The sequence below is a fragment of the Leuciscus leuciscus genome (assembly GCF_965113295.1).
Source record: "Leuciscus leuciscus genome assembly, chromosome: 15".
Taxonomy (NCBI): domain Eukaryota; kingdom Metazoa; phylum Chordata; class Actinopteri; order Cypriniformes; family Leuciscidae; genus Leuciscus; species Leuciscus leuciscus.
In genome coordinates this window covers 18,290,685-18,306,981 of record NC_138739.1, presented here as the reverse complement: position 1 = coordinate 18,306,981, position 16,297 = coordinate 18,290,685, and the positions used below count along the sequence as shown (strand labels likewise).

The window sequence follows — 16,297 nt, the reverse complement described above, 5'->3', positions numbered from 1 at the left end:
CATAACCTACAATATTCATAGCACAGCACACAGACAGCCAATGTAAAGTTTTGATGGAAGAAAATTAAGAGATGATTATAGAGATTTTAAGGATAGTTTGTATTCCTCAATCAGCCTCATGCAGGTGTTCAAGCAAACAAGTTTCTATTTAGGAATCGTAATATTTGTATTCTTAACAAATGTACATTCTGTAACTTATGTGTCACTAGCATTACCAGAACTAAGAAAATAATGACTGTATTAAAAAAAGTTTATTGGACAATCCCTTTGTCTGCCGCTGACTAGAGGAGATCATGTACTGTCAGAGCCGGTTAAACAGTTTATGAAGAACTTGCTTCTTGAATGTTAAAATGTATGTTGTAAAAAGCATGCATGTGTGTATTATGAATAAAATCTAGACATACTACATCTGCCATGTTAGTATTTTCATATGACCTATGATGGCGAATGTGTCCCTGTTCCCTGATATGTACTAATTCTTTCCCCTAAACTTATGGGATATTAAAGTGTTCATCCATTGTGAAGTTTATAATCTTGTTGGAGTACTGGATCATCCAGGTATTTTTCAGCTATTTCTTAATGAATAGTGTGTATTTGGACATTAGATGTGCTGTTTTTCACATGCTATAAAGTAGGGATGTAGATTTATTTGGACAGAGGGTCTGTCTTGCCCCCCTGGTCTTGCGAAACTGATCGTCCCTCCCCAAAATCCCTCCATTGGTTGAGCCAATATTGCTATATCAGACTGATCTAGATACTCAAACAAACAGATCAGACAAGATAACTATTTAATAAGAAGCTGAGAAGCTGAGAAGTGTGCTGTACTAAAGCTACACTACATTCCCTACATGCTGTCAGCCAACAGAACCTTTTTTTTTCTACAATCTTAATTGTTCAACATGTATAGAACTACTAAAAGTTTGATACAGGGACAAAAATTTAAATGTTTGCAGACTGGAGACATATAGAGATATATTGACAGATATATTGCTTAGGGAAGAGTTCTGCACAGGGGTAAATGTGTACAGACTAAAGTCAGATGATTGGATACATAAATGGCGGTATATTACAGAATATGAGGCAGAGTAAAGAGATTTGAGAAGTGGAGAGAGAGATACTGGATGTCAGTAGAGACAGAGAGATGACAGGATGGCCAGTTTGCTGTATATCTGTCATAATGTAAAAGTGTCAACATATGAAGAGTAGATTACAAAAAAATAAAAAACAAAACAAAAATGTGGGTGAAACGTTTGAGAAATAACTGACAGCGGAAAATCGGGAATGATGAACTAAAGCACTGCCACCATAAACCTAAAGACATGTCTGTAACTTTTCCCGCTGTTCTGTCAACACACGACTGTTTCAGACAAAGTTCAACTATTTAAATGTTTATAATTTACAGATACAACAATTATGCTTACTTGTAAATAATGTCATATTGTTTTTCATCTCAAATTAATAACCAGTTGCCATTTTGGTGTCACCAAGTGCCATTTTTCAATATTTACATTCTATAGGAAGAAAATGTTTTATGAACCTTATTTTTAGTGGCTTTACAATCAAATTTAAATTATAACTTATTCAGACTTGTGGCTTTAAATTGATTGATTTTTGAGTTGATCATAGCACAGTTTCACATATTTAGGTTTAAATAAATGTTATTTAAATAAATTGATCATCACTTTACAAAATATTTAAGCCTCTCCCACTTTTAGTCTATAATGATGTAACTGATTATTTTACTTGATTGACAAAGCCACATCTATCATCTTTCTCAAGAGTCCTCAGTTATGCCTGTAGTCCAGAGTGTTCATGAACTGTGGGTGTTTTAGTCTGTGTATGTCAGGTTTGGGTTTAAGCTCAACTAGTGGGGGCGACTGTTAACAGGTTAAGTCTTGATCTCCAAACTTCCACTTGATCTGATCATCTCTCTGTATATCAGTAACATCAGTGTGTAGAGTGACAGTATCTCCCTCAGTCACTGATACTGACTCCACAACATCTGTCACAGTAACAAACACACGAGTAGAAGAAACAGAAACAGATTAAAACAGATCAAGCTAATAATGCTACAGGTCTAGAAGTCAGAGATGCTGAACATCTTTAACTCAGATCTTTAGTTTTGCTGCTCTTGCTTTTCTTTTTCTCTCTCTTTTTGTTGAATGTTGAATTGACATCTGAACCTCTGCCTATCTAAGGGTTGTTGACTTTTCTTGTTATTTTTTGAGTTATGAAGTTTGCTAAATCTTTAGTAATAGCAGTTTAAATGAGTAATCTCACCTGTAATTGCTTTGTTTTTGCATATATTTATACTCTTTGTGTTTTTCCTACTTTTATCACTGTAAAGTTTCTTCCTTTTTTCCCTCTGGCCATTGAAACTGTTTGTATCTTTCTGAATGACTCCTTATATTGATCTTAAACTTGGATTGTGACACTGGAAATAAACAATGTGTTTTATGATGTAAAATGCATGAAAACTATTTTCTTTCTATCTTTTTTTTAATAATTTTGTGCTGTTTATCTTGTTTATTCTTAAGATCGTCTCAGATCAAATCTATTCATTGTGGAGCTTCATCCATCATCAGTCTTAATTAATGTGTCTCATAAAACACTGCATTGAATATTAATAAGCAGTGTCTACCTATAACAATAACTCTAATCTTTGTGAGCTTTGTTGCTGTTGTTTACCATCCCTTTATATCATGTGGATACAGGAAGATTAAATATATAAAATGAAGTAATGTAAAAGAGAGATTAAACAAAACAACATTTAACACAATAAAATAGGATATGGTCATTTCTATGCCTTTTGTTTCTTCTTTTTAAAGTTGTGAAAATAACTCTGGATTCATCTTTGCTGTAAATCTCTGAAGAATCAATATTTCCTTTACACATATTTCACTTTTTACACATTATTCTCTTAACTTACACTCATTGCTGCTTTTTTAATTCACAAAAACAACAACAGGTTTTGAAGAATATTATTCCACATCATCTAAACTGTTCTCAGAAAATGAATCTAGATTTGAATCCAGTTATCAGATTGTAAGACTTGAGTTACTCACCGCGGACAGTAACACTGAATGTTTTGTATGTCTCAGTTCTGCCACCGATCTTTAGTGTATAGAGTCCAGTATGGTCAGTTGTGATGTTTGTGATGGTCAGAGATCCAGTCTGATGATCCAGCTTCAGTCTGCCATTGAATCCTACATTATCACCCTCAGATGTAGAGAAGATCCCAGCTGCTTTATTCATTCGAGCTATGATTAATTCACCAAACTTCCACTGAGCTGAAGCATCTTCTGGTATTTCAGTTTGAGGTTTTAGAGTGAGAGAATCTCCCTCCATCACTGTCACATCAACACCAAACACACCTGGTGGGGAAAACATAAATTAAAGATGTTAATTCTTGATCAATCCTGTCATTTTTTCAGTGCAGCAAATGTTAGAGTGAATTTACCCTGTTACAGTGTTTTTTCATTATTGTACTGAAGTGCTCTCTGTGTGACTGAAACAGAGAGATGGAGAATCCAGAACTGAGTCTGTATCACTGCTGTGTGTGACTCTGCTGTTATTTAGTTTTCTAGATATAGTCTGAAACTGACTCTGAACATGCTTTTAAAAGTTAATTTCCCCAATACCCAAATAACTATTTACCATAAAGCACACTTTACATTTTATACACAAGTCTCCCAAGGATATTGTTTTAAATGTAGCCTACATCCATTCACACTTACCGGTACATCAGTGTCTCCTAATTATCCTGACGTGACTTGTAATTTTAACATAAGACATAAATTGTAAAAAGTATGTGGCCGTATGTGGAAGATCACATGCAACACTCAAACAAAACACAAAAACACACGCAAAATAAATAAGTAAAATTAAAAGTGCAGCCTGGAAGAACTGGATTTAAAAAAAACGCAATGAACCAAAATAAATTGTTATTGTTAAAATGTTAAATGTTCCTTATACTGGAATAGCATTATTCAGATAATATATATCCATAAAGGATGTTTTAAAATTCCACATAGCTAGGGGAGACCAGAGAGTGCATTTGGGGTGAGTTCAAACACCATCAGTTTAACTTAGAAATGAAGAACAGGAGTTTAATCACAGTCGTGCATGAGCAGCATCCTCAGATGATAGTAGAAGTTGTGAGTCACATAAAATATAGAACTTACAGAACAAAAGTAAAAGTAACATTTCAGGAATGGCCCAAAAATAGATTTACAAATGTTTTGCCAGCGAAAATATTTGCAAAATATTTAGGCTCATTTTATCTCCCATCTCATATTTTTTTCCATCACAGTCTATTTCTTCAATATATATATATATTTTTTTTTTCAAATTGTAGTATTTTGAATTAAAATGCTTATCATTTGTTTACATTTTTTAATCAAAATATTTTATATGAAATAAAGGTGTTGGTTTTTATTGCATAATATTTCTGAAAGTAAAACTTATCACACTAATTCAAACCAACTCTGAAACCTACTGTTTCAGAAACAGGCTGTAACAACAGCGCGCGTTACTTTAGAGGCAAATAGTGATAATAATGCAAGTATTTCTGGTGTAGACTATAGGGGGAGCGTGGGGCACAAACTAACGCGGGGCTAGTTGTAACACAGTTGTTTTCAATACTTCCACACATGCTAGCATTACGAAACTTAGTGTATTTACTAGTGGCCATATCAACACTCTATAGAGAAAAAAAAATACGGCAAAATTCTGAAATCTTTGGAAGACATCACTGAACATTTGTTAATCCATAGCAAAAGTATATTTCTTAGGCTATTTATTTTCATTTTTCATCTCTATTTTTTTTGTGTTTATTTAAAATGAGACAAATCTGATATTATTCGAATCTCCAATATGTTATTTATCAGTTGATATGGTTCTTTAATGCTGATCTAACCAACAGAAGACACTAGCGGGTTTAAATCCCAGTTGTCCAGGTGGGGCATGTTGTCACACTGTGTTACATTATGCCCCTATTAGAACTATGATATTCTATTATATACATTTATGAATTCTGTTCAGAAACCATGAGAAAAAGGTAAATAAGACTGAGTGTCAATGTTCAGAAATTATAAATTATTATTATGTTTTGAACTATGTTGTATAGCTGTGTTTTCTGTGTTCGTTGTCAAACTTATAAAATAGATTCATTATTAAAAAATGCCAATATTTTGTATGAAAAATTAATAATTGTATTTCATTGAGAAAATAATTCAGTTTGTCTTGTTTTAAGCTGTCACGTGGTCATGTTACAATGTACCCCACCTATGGGGCATGTTGTCACATTTCACTTCCATTCTTTCAGGGTAGGCTATAGGCTACCAAAAAAAAAAAAAAAAAAAAAAAAAAAAAGCCACTGTATTAATACAATTTAAAAAAAAAAAAAAAAAATTGAAATTAATGTGGGAAAAAATAAATACTCTGAACCCAAGTAGATTTACACAAACTGAGATAAAGTCTAAAAGCGTTACGTTGTACCATGTTCTCCTAGTGACACTGAATACCGCAAATTAAGACGTTTTTTAAGTAATCCATATTAATATATGTTTCAGGGATATCTGACTGAATAAATAAGAAGTTATTAATGTGCATCTGCTGATGGTCGATTCTGAGCCGCACCCATAGGCTAACCGACAGACAGGAAAGAGACACAGAGACACTTTTATGCCTAAAGAGATTTACTTGAGATCTGTATTTTGTATTCCGCTAAAACAGTAGCCAATATAAGCTAATTGTTATTATTATTATTCACAAATAAATACATAAATAAAAAATTGTGTTGTGCAGAAAATTACGGGTCGTCAGCGCTCTCTAGTGTTCACTACCAAACACGCACATGCACCAACAAACTTACCCCCCAAAATACCTTTATAATGGCGTTGTCACTTTCACATTATGATTTTTCACAACGTCTATTTGTAGAAAAGTTATAACAGTTTGTTAAGAAACAATGGTGATACAAGCAAATTAGATGACAAGAGCAAGTGCGCATTTTCTGTTTACGGTTTATATTGAAAGCGATTGAAACCGAAAGTGTTAAATTAATGGAAATGAACGTGACTCACCGTCCACGAGCAATAAAGCCCCAAAAAGGAAGAAAATATTCCTCATACTGATGTCGCTGCCGACCGCATCCAAACCGAATGATAGAAGTGATGCAGGATGATGATGGACTCGTAGCAAACCGACGAGGTCACGTGATTTCAGCGAGCTACATCATCACACTATTTCAAGCGGTCCAAACTGTCTATTATCCTAAGGAAAAGAAAGAAAGAAAGAAAGAAAGAAAGAAAGAAAGAAAGAAAGAAAGAAAGAAAGAAAGAAAGAAAGAAAGAAAGAAAGAAAGAAAGAAAGAAAGAAAGAAAGAAAGACCCCTCTGCTTTGGTGAGCGTTACTGCAGAGGTCAACATCAGTACGTCACTGATGATAGTGGTATGTCTATGCATGAAACGCTATGACAATGTAAAAAATATACAAAAGTGGTGTCCCACAACAAATTACACTGTAAAAAAATAACATCTAACATCTAGACCGATAACATCTAAATTTTTCAATTGGCCCAAGTGAAATTCTGTAAATTTCAATTGGCCCAAGTGAAAATCTGTAAATTTAATTTTATAATTTACAGAATTTCACTTGGGCCAATTGAAAAATGTAGATGTTATCGGTCACTTGAAATTTTTGATTTGGGAGGGTTAGACATTTTTTACAGTGTAAGCTACAAGCCATGATGCTCAGTTTTCTTGAAATATTTTTTAGGCCTATATTTAGTTTAATACTGTAATTACCATAAACAATGTAAAACAACAAAAAGAGTCCTGCTATGGACTGGCCACTTGTCCAGAGTGTTTCCTCTGTCTACGGCCCAAGATGCTAATGTGACCTGTCGTAGAAATTTTAAACTGTATATTAAACTGTACCATGTTTCTAACATCTAAGCTTATTTAGCATCTAACATCTGAACAGGATGTACTGTACGAAACCAATGGAAAACGTGTGTCTTTGAGTGTGTGCGTATGTGTGTAAAAATAACATAGTTTGGGAAATGAAACTAGACAGTCTGTTAGAATCTTGTGATTAGCAAATGAAGTCATCATTAAAACAAAGTTTGCTTTACCTATAGTAACAGAGGGGTTTGCATATGAAGAACCAATCAAATAGTGGGGAAAATATGTAATGCAGCCTGACATTTATGCCATACCTCTATACTATAAAAACTGTTGTATTCTTGTGCACTGTGGGATTTCTCAATGGAATTTGTCTGAGATCCTCCGGCCTTGATTCCTCTTGGGAGAGTTTCTCTGAGAACTGCTCGGGAAGATCTCCTGGCCATGATTAAAGCATTTAAAGGACATTTGCTGGATGTCTGTCTGTTAATACTGCTGCACAGCAGGTCAGTTTAGGGAATCAAGTAAGTTAGAGTAAGAAACTCGGCCGGTTGTCGCAACAGATAGTAGACGCGACAGATTTTATTTATTAAGTGTCGATTTGAAGACGCTAGATAGTTGGGTTTAGGGGAAAAATCCACTACAGACCCTATAGGATAAGCGTTATGGAGAACTGATGGATGGATGGAAGAAAAATCATGCAAAATATCACAACAAAGTGATGATTTCAATACTAGTATGCAATTAAATACAAGAATAAAGCAGTGTTTAAATAACTCTAAGAACATTAAGGGTCTAAGGGTTCGTGTGTGCTGAGACAGATCTACTGTCAAACATCTACAGGATGGTCTATGAGAACTCAAAATGACAAAACTAAAGTTCAGTCAATATGAACTGAGAAGAGAAAATAACCACACAAACAGAATTAAAGTGTAAACTTAAGACAGTTCCTCGTTCATTGATCATCTTTTGTGAGGTTTGGAAATGAGGGAGAGTATCTCTGTTATTCTCAAGATAGGGCCTATAACCTCAGAGAACAGAAGATGCTGAACATAAACCACAAGAACTGAGACCATCTGCAAACATTAGCTTCAGAACAGAGAACAGATATCCGTTTAAGATTATTTACATCCAGTGGGTACAGAATCATTATCCTAAAACAACTCTAAACATGATTAGGCTGCGGGTCTATGTTTGACTATTAGAACCTAAAGGGATAAAAAAAAGAAGTGTGAAATTAGAAGTGAACTGAAAAATACCTCACAGGATGTGTGGGTTTGCATATTTAGTGTGTATGAAGGGCATCTTCTTCATCTATGCATCTCATGGTTTGACTTCCCTTCAAAACAGCAAGAAACAAAATAAACATGGGAATTATTTTTCTGTAGATTTCCACTTCCAACAGATGATCATAAACGGTTTACTTTTTGGAAAACTAGAATTGTTGCACACATGGATTTGCTCATTTATTTTTGTAGTACTTGATAATAATGATTAATAATTATAGATAGTGTGTCCTTTATTATAGATAAAGTGTCCTCTACACCAGCTTCTTTGCTGCACAATTACAATTGGATGCAAACTTTATTTACAATGTCAGTTTTATTAACCTAGAAGTTTAATGAACTGGCTGGATTTCTTTAACCGGACCAAGAGCTCTGAACCTCACTCTCAATGTTTGAGCATTTGTCTACGTCACCAACTGTTGCACACGCGCGCGCACATAACGGTGGCAGAGTGCAGAGTGTTGGAGTATGAAGCGGATCTGTGAAACATTCACTTAACAACAACAACAACAACAACAACAAACATTCATTATCTTAAAATAACATCAAATTTTCGGACTTGTTATGTGACACTTTGAGACTGCGAAAATGATTGGCACGTTTGTTTTGCTCGTTTTGTTGTGTCTTGGTAAGTTATCAATCTGTTTTTCATAACAATGTTAGGCCTATCACAAAGTAGTTACATATTAGGCTACTACACACTACTTCTTACGGTAAGAATATCTACATGATTTAAATATTTAAGCCGTGTAATCTCGATCTGCAGGTGTTTTTCAGGTTGAATCACATGAAGTTCAGTCAGTAATGCTGGGAGACTCTGTCACTCTGGACTCGAAAGTTTCTGAAGTACAGTTGACGGATGAGATCGAGTGGAGGTTTGACACCAGTCGCATAGTTTACACAATTAACTTGGATAATCCAAAGTATGATGATGAGAGATTCAGAGACAGACTGAAGCTGGAGAGAAACGGATCTCTCACCATCAACGACACCAGAACCACTGACAGTGGAGTCTATAAATTTAGTACAATTATCAATAACAAGGAGTTAATAAAGACGTTCAGTGTTACTGTTTACGGTAGGTGTAGTATAATTAATATATAGCCTAATGTCCTTTTTCATATTGTAAATGACACTAAATCGTTCTCAAAATTATCAATTTTTCAAGATGGTTTTTATATTGGGCATTACATCTACATAATACTTTTTAGGCTGTAGCCTACTCCTCCTGTACGGCTAAACAATTGTTTAATTTCAATTGGTCAGACACGAAGGTGATATTCATTATTTGACCACCAGATGGCCACAACGTACACCGTACTGAAAATCCTCCACAATCATTCACTTTTCTCGCTTGGAGACACAATTAAGGGTCTTTATCACTGGAAGAACGTTTTTATAATTCCTGTAACTATTGGCGGAAATACCCGCGTTTTATACCCAGTGTTCAGTATCCAGATGCAGACCCGCGGCACCAGCCTCAGGCCGGAGCATAAAAAAAATATAACATAGGCCTACCTTAAATGCAAATACCCACAAAGAAACAATTACAAATGAAAAGAAACAACAACAACAAAAAGTATAAGAAAACAAAACCAACAGTGAGGTGTCTTTAATATTTCAGTCAAGATGTGGTGAACTAATTTATGAATGAGGTGTTTATCTGCTTAAAATCGGTATTCTGTATCTTTTATTGTTTATGATAGAGTTATAAAATACAGACAGCCTTGGCAATACATATGAGTAATCAATCAAACAGCACTGCAAAGTAAAGTAGAATTAGGTGTAACTAACCCAAACAATAATATTTCTTTAATTTCTGTAATCTTTCTGTTATGATAAAAATAGCCTATTAAATCGACACAGTTCTCATTTTATTGATCAGGGAACACAGAAGCTCAACCGAACCTGCTTGACATGCGAGAACAATCTACATCTGGATTATCTTCATACTACAGCGTCTAATACTGTAGTACTATTATAGTACTCATATTTGTGTCAGTAACTACACAAATTCATACTATATAGAACATACCTTTTTCTGAAGTACTCAAGAGAGTATGCTATTTCGGTCGCAACCACAATCTTGTGGACTTAAAAATGGCTGCCGTGTGTCCATTAAGTCTATGAGACCGTAAGGTGTCTCATTTTAGGCTTCAGAAGGGTGCTCGCGAGCGCCCACTTAGTGGTCGATATGCGCCCTTAATGCACAGTGTTAACTGATGTGTGTGTTGATGAATAAAAGCCGAAATTCAATCTGTTCATCATACAAAGCCATCGTGTCTTATTTAAAAGTATTGTCGTTAAATATTGTAGATATAAATCCATCTAAAATGTGTATGCATAGCTCATCTAATCAGACAAAAATTATGTGTGTAATTAGCGCTATACTCTATTAAGACACTATAAGCACACCTCACTTCCACTAGTTTGAAACTTAATTCAGCGCTGATGACGGATGAAGATCTGCTGTTTTGTGAGGCTCCAGGAACCCCTGCATTTATTTTTGTAATTTCATGTTTTGCAGCTCCAGTGCCCATTCCTGTCATCAGCAGTGTCATTTCACAGTGTTCTTCATCATCAGAAAGTTCATCAAGCCCAACATGTGTGCTGCGGTGTTCAGTGATGGATGTGATCAGGGTTAATCTCTCCTGGTACAAAGGAACCAGTTTATTGTCCAGCACCAGTGTGTCTAATCTCAGCATCAGTCTCTCTCTACCTCTGGAGGTGGAATATCAGGATAACAACACTTACAGATGTGTGGTGAACAATCCTCTCAGCAACCAGACCAAACACATCTGCATTACCGATCTCTGCCAGTTGTGTTCAGGTACATTAGCGGTGATGTTATTTACAGTGGGGAGAACAAGTATTTGATACATTTCCGATTTTGCAGGTTTTCCTACTTACAAAGCATGTAGAGGTACACTTCAACTGTGAGAGACGGAATCCAGAAAATCACATTGTATGATTTTTAAATAATTAATTTGCATTTTATTGCGTGACATACGTATTTGATCACCTACCAACCAGTAAGAATTCCGGCTCTCACAGACCTGTTAGTTTTTCTTTAAGAAGCCCTCCTGTTCTCCACTCATTACCTGTATTAACTGCATCTGTTTGAACTCGTTACCTGTATAAAAGACACCTGTCCACACACTCAATCAAACAGACTCCAACCTCTCCACAATGGCCAAGACCAGAGAGCTGTGTAAGGACATCAGGGATAAAATTGTAGACCTGCACAAGGCTGGGATGGGCTACAGGACAATAGTCAAGCAGCTTGGTGAGAAAGCAACAGCTGTTGGCGCAATTATTAGAAAATAGAATTAGTTCAAGATGACGGTCAATCTCCATCGGTCTGGGGCACCATGCAAGATCTCACCTCGTGGGGCATCAATGATCATGAGGAAGGTGAGGGATCAGCCTAGAACTACACGGCAGGACCTGGTCAATGACCTGAAGAGCTGGGACCACAGTCTCAAAGAAAACCATTAGTAACACACTACGCCGCCATGGATTAAAATCCTGCAGCACACGCAAGGTCCCCCTGCTCAAGCCAGCGCATGTCCAGGCCCGTCTGAAGTTTGCCTATGACCATCTGGATGATCCAGAGGAGGAATGGGGGAAGGTCATGTGGTCTGATGAGACAGAAATAGAGCTTTTTGGTCTAAACTCCACTCGCCGTGTTTGGAGGAAGAAGAAGGATGAGTACAACCCCAAGAACACCATCCCAACCGTGAAGCATGGAGGTGGAAACATCATTCTTTGAGGATGCTTTTCTGCAAAGGGGACAGGACGACTCCACCGTATTGAGGGGAGGATGGATGGGGCCATGTATCGCGAGATCTTACCTTCCCTCAGTAAGAGCATTGAAGATGGGTCGTGGCTGGGTCTTCCAGCATGACAACGACTCGAAACACACAGCCAGGGCAACTAAGGAGTGGCTCCGTAAGAAGCATCTCAAGGTCCTGGAGTGGCCTAGCCAGTCTCCAGACCTGAACCCAATAGAAAATCTTTGGAGGGAGCTGAAAGTCCGTATTGCCCAACCGACAGCCCTGAAACCTGAAGGATCTGGAGAAGGTCTGTATGGAGGAGTGGGCCAAAATCCCTGCTGCAGTGTGTGCAAACCTGGTCAAGAACTACAGGAAACGTATGATCTCTGTAATTGCAAACCAAGGTTTCTGTACCAGATATTAAGTTCTGCTTTTCTGATGTATCAAATACTTATGTCATGCAATAAAATGCAAATTAATTACTTAAAAATCATACAATGTGATTTTCTGGATTTTAGATTCAGTCACTCACAGTTGAAGTGTACCTATGATAAAAATGCATGCTATGCAAAAACTTCTGCATGCTTTATAAGTGGGAAAACCTGCAAAATCGGCAGTGTATCAAATACTTGTTCTCCCCACTGTATTTACTCAACCAATCTCTGTCACGGTACATTAGTTATAATTTCTCTCTTCAGATGAAGTCCATTATTTTGGAGGGACTGAAGCTGTGATCCGATTGGTCGTCACTGCTCTGGTGGGCGTGGCCGCTTCGGCTGCTTTCATTGTGCTGGTTTATGACATCAGATTAAGAAGAGTTGAACTGGAGAGACATCAGACCCACAGTGCTGGATCTGATACTTCTTTTTGATTCTTGATGATTCTTTTTTTACCTTTTTTTTAATATATTTTTTTTAACTTTTTGCATGATGACAAAAATAAAAAAGAATGGATGCAGTGTTTTTAAATGCTATGTTTAAAATACCAAAATTGAAATAGAACTATAAACATGCTGTGCTTAAAATAAAATACTGATTTCAGATTTTTGTGTATGATTTATTTATTTATTTTTGGTCAAATTAGAAATTATGTTCACCTGCAGGCTGCAGCTCTATAGCTCTACTGGAACCGTTCAGAGAAGTAAAACTTGATTTTAAAACAGACATTAATGAGCACCTGTCCCAACTCGGTGATAAGCAAGTTTGTCCCAATATTACCCACTTAAAAAAAAAAAAAAAACGCCCTCGTTGTTGTCTATTATGGTAATACCACTGCTTTTGATGGTCCCTTAGTTATTTATGACAAAATGAAATTTAGTGAATTTAAAATTTAAGTGTTTAAATAAGATTACATTTTAGGAAGAAGCTAAAGACTATACATTTTTAAATAAAGTAAAAGTAAGTAGGGCCCACAATCCCCTAAACTGGGACCTCATACATTCCACTGGGATATAAGCAACATGATGTTCATGTTCAGTCAGTTTAGTCACTCCATGAGCTTCATCTGCAAGACAAGCGCATCTGAGGTCTGAGTAAAAAAACTCTGACTGAATGCAGTGTAGTTAAAATACTAAATGTAGTTTCAGATGTTTTTAAATGATAAGACAGAACCATACAAGAAATAAAAAATAAAAATGCACAACACTGTTATCCCCCCAGGGGAAAAAATTAAATACTAGTAGCTAGTAACTTTAAAATCTCACTTAATACATGATGAAACATAAGGGTCAGTTTGTGTCTGCTGAGAGACTGTCAAACATCTACAGGATGTGGTCTGGAACTCAAAGGGACAAAAAATATATGAAATGAGACGTGAAAATAACAACACAAACAAATAATTATTGTGTAAACTTCAAGTCAGCTCTACATTGTACTCTATTCAGTGTATTTTGTGAGGTTTGTAAATAAACAAGAGGTTTTGTTAATGCTGTTGTTTTCTAGACAGGGTCTTTAACCGCAGAGAAGAGAAGATGTTGAAATAACCACAAGAACTGAGACCGTCTGCAGTCTTCATTACATTTAGATCAGAGAACAGATATCCATTTAAGATTATTGCATTTAATAACACATAATTTTAAATATCCCCTCAAAACAGTAGTTAAATTGAAAAAAGTGTATTTTACCCTCATGCAAGAAACAATGTTTCCACGGAATGCTAGTTTAGAAACTTTAGCTCAATTTCAAAGTGAAACCAGTTTATTTCAGGTTAGTTTATAGTCAGACTGACCCAAATGAATGTGGTTTCTGTTGAGTGGACAAACGTCTTGCTCCCGTTTACTATTGCATGTGTGCGGTTGACTGATGGGGAAATCTGCAAAGACATTATTTTCCTTTAGGACAGATTTCCACTCAACACAAATTAACTGTAAAAAATAAAGCAGTGAATCCAGCAACACTGACAACTGATTCTTACTCTTTGTGCATCCTTGAACAGCTTTTATTTCTCTATATCTCAGGACATATTGCCTAAAACAGCAGATCGAACCAAACCAGTGCTGCAACATTCTGGAAACAAGTGATAAACACAGGTTTCTGTTTTGTGGTGTTATTAAAAGCTAAGGAATTAAAAAAGGATGTGAAACTGAGCCAAAACATCAGTAGCCTATTTGAGCTTGTGGTGGCAAACAAAATTCTATCACTGAATAAGAGGCAAACATTTCCAAAAGTATTTAATAAGGTTTATTTTCTTGCAGGAAAAGGCCAGCAGTCGTACACACACAGAGAGAGTCTGCAGAGTGTGACAGTGAAGGGAGAACATCCTTCCTCCTTTATAGTCTTGACTCACAGAATGTTATCTTTCTAGGCCAATGATGGTATATCAACCATATGTGGAACATTCTTAGACTTGTTCGTTATCCTTGAGTGAAGGCTCTCCTGTCACTTACCAACACTCTTTACCATTCCAATACAAGTCCATATAATAAGGTTTGTGTGTGCTCTTTTACTGTCACATGATGGTCACACACATCTTAAATATAACATTTCTTCCACAAGCTTCTTTGCTCTTATCAGTGAGTAGCGCGTTCATGTACACGCGGCACGCGCACCACACAGAGGCGAGCAGACTGAAGGAGTCTTCTGATTGGCTGAAGAGTTTTTCTCCCCCGTTTGGCTCTGTCGAGTTTCATGAAATCAAGCTGAGTTTTTTCAGGCATAAAGCATATGACGATTTACCTCAAAGGGTTGAAGAAAATGATTCACGCTGTTTTGTTCTGTTTATGTTGTTTTCTGTACACTACAGTGTATGTGAACGCACTGATGTATGATGTCTGTGTGAACAGGCTGTGCAGTGTGCAAACACACGCTGACTGACAGGGAACACAATCTGACCGAATGAAATGATTGAATGAACATTTTATGGTCCTACACCTTCCACAAACGATATTTATTTTTAAAAATACATTTAGACCGCTTAACAGAGTGATTGCTATCGGGATATGTGGAGACTTTTAGCCAGAATAAAAATAAATAAATTCTGTAGAGAATCACCTATTGCACCTTTAATATGTAATCAATTTAATCAACTGGTTGAAAATGTTTTTATACAATATTGGCACTTACCCATAATGGTATTACAGTTTTTCTCGATTGTTTACACACATTTTCTGAAAGCATGCCTCATATTCTCAGAACTCTACACACAAATCCAAAAACACACACACAATGGGCAAAACCCCTCAATGCTCCTGCAAAATGAAACTTTACATTCAAAACAATGTTATTTCTTCTCAAAATGGTATTTTGTTTTCAAATGACACACACAAACCATCATATGAATAGACATTTATAAGAACCATTTGAACACTGATGTGCTCAATGTAAAACACTATGATGAATGGAAAACACTTCTTCTCCATTCATCATAATGATTTAGGCCTTTTTTTGTTCAGTGTTACACTTACTACAGATAGTACATACTTACAGTAAGTGTGTTGTAAAATATCTGAGAATATTGTTTTTATACTCAGAACACACAAATACACGGGAACGAATATATTTTATTTTTCTCACAAAAACAATGTACACAGTGTACATCCCAACCAACACAAAGTAGGACATACAGTGGTCTACATACAAAACAGAAGAATTTACTGTATACAGTTACAGTAATAAAAAATAAAAAAAACACTATGCTGCATCCTCTCTTCTGTTGCGGTCTGGCCACAGCACCTCATCCACATCACAAGCAATGTTTTCCCTGGCCAAGCAGCGGGGGAAATATCGCCTAGCATGGCGATTCCAGCCATGAAAAGCATCAGCTGCTATATCTCCACATGCGTCCTCCATAGCTTGGAGAAGAGGTATACGCGTTTGTGGATTTCGGTCAT

At 36.2% G+C, this 16,297-nt stretch overlaps 2 protein-coding genes across 4 annotated transcripts in view; one reads left to right on the top strand and one right to left on the bottom strand.

Annotated features, from left to right (window-relative positions):
• Window positions 1–13,012, top strand: part of LOC309475659 (CD48 antigen-like) — a 50,664-nt gene extending 37,652 nt beyond the window's left edge. The window contains exons 1-4 of one of the 3 annotated variants that reach the window (XM_082138563.1): window positions 8,646–8,822; window positions 8,961–9,272; window positions 10,722–11,024; window positions 12,669–13,012. In XM_082138563.1, coding sequence (XP_081994689.1) covers window positions 8,783–8,822; window positions 8,961–9,272; window positions 10,722–11,024; window positions 12,669–12,841 — 828 coding nt within the window. In that variant the 5' untranslated portion in view covers window positions 8,646–8,782 and the 3' untranslated portion in view covers window positions 12,842–13,012. Of the gene's footprint in view, window positions 1–8,645; window positions 8,823–8,960; window positions 9,273–10,721; window positions 11,025–12,668 lie in introns of those variants that run through there. The other 2 variants (XM_082138562.1, XM_082138564.1) reach the window with 2 other exon arrangements.
• The window catches only part of LOC309475595 (uncharacterized protein), a 374,444-nt gene that overhangs the window by 342,079 nt on the left and 16,068 nt on the right, over window positions 1–16,297 (bottom strand). The window contains exon 6 of the mRNA XM_082138428.1: window positions 3,349–3,374. Coding sequence (XP_081994554.1) covers window positions 3,349–3,374 — 26 coding nt within the window. The remainder of the gene's footprint in view (window positions 1–3,348; window positions 3,375–16,297) is intronic.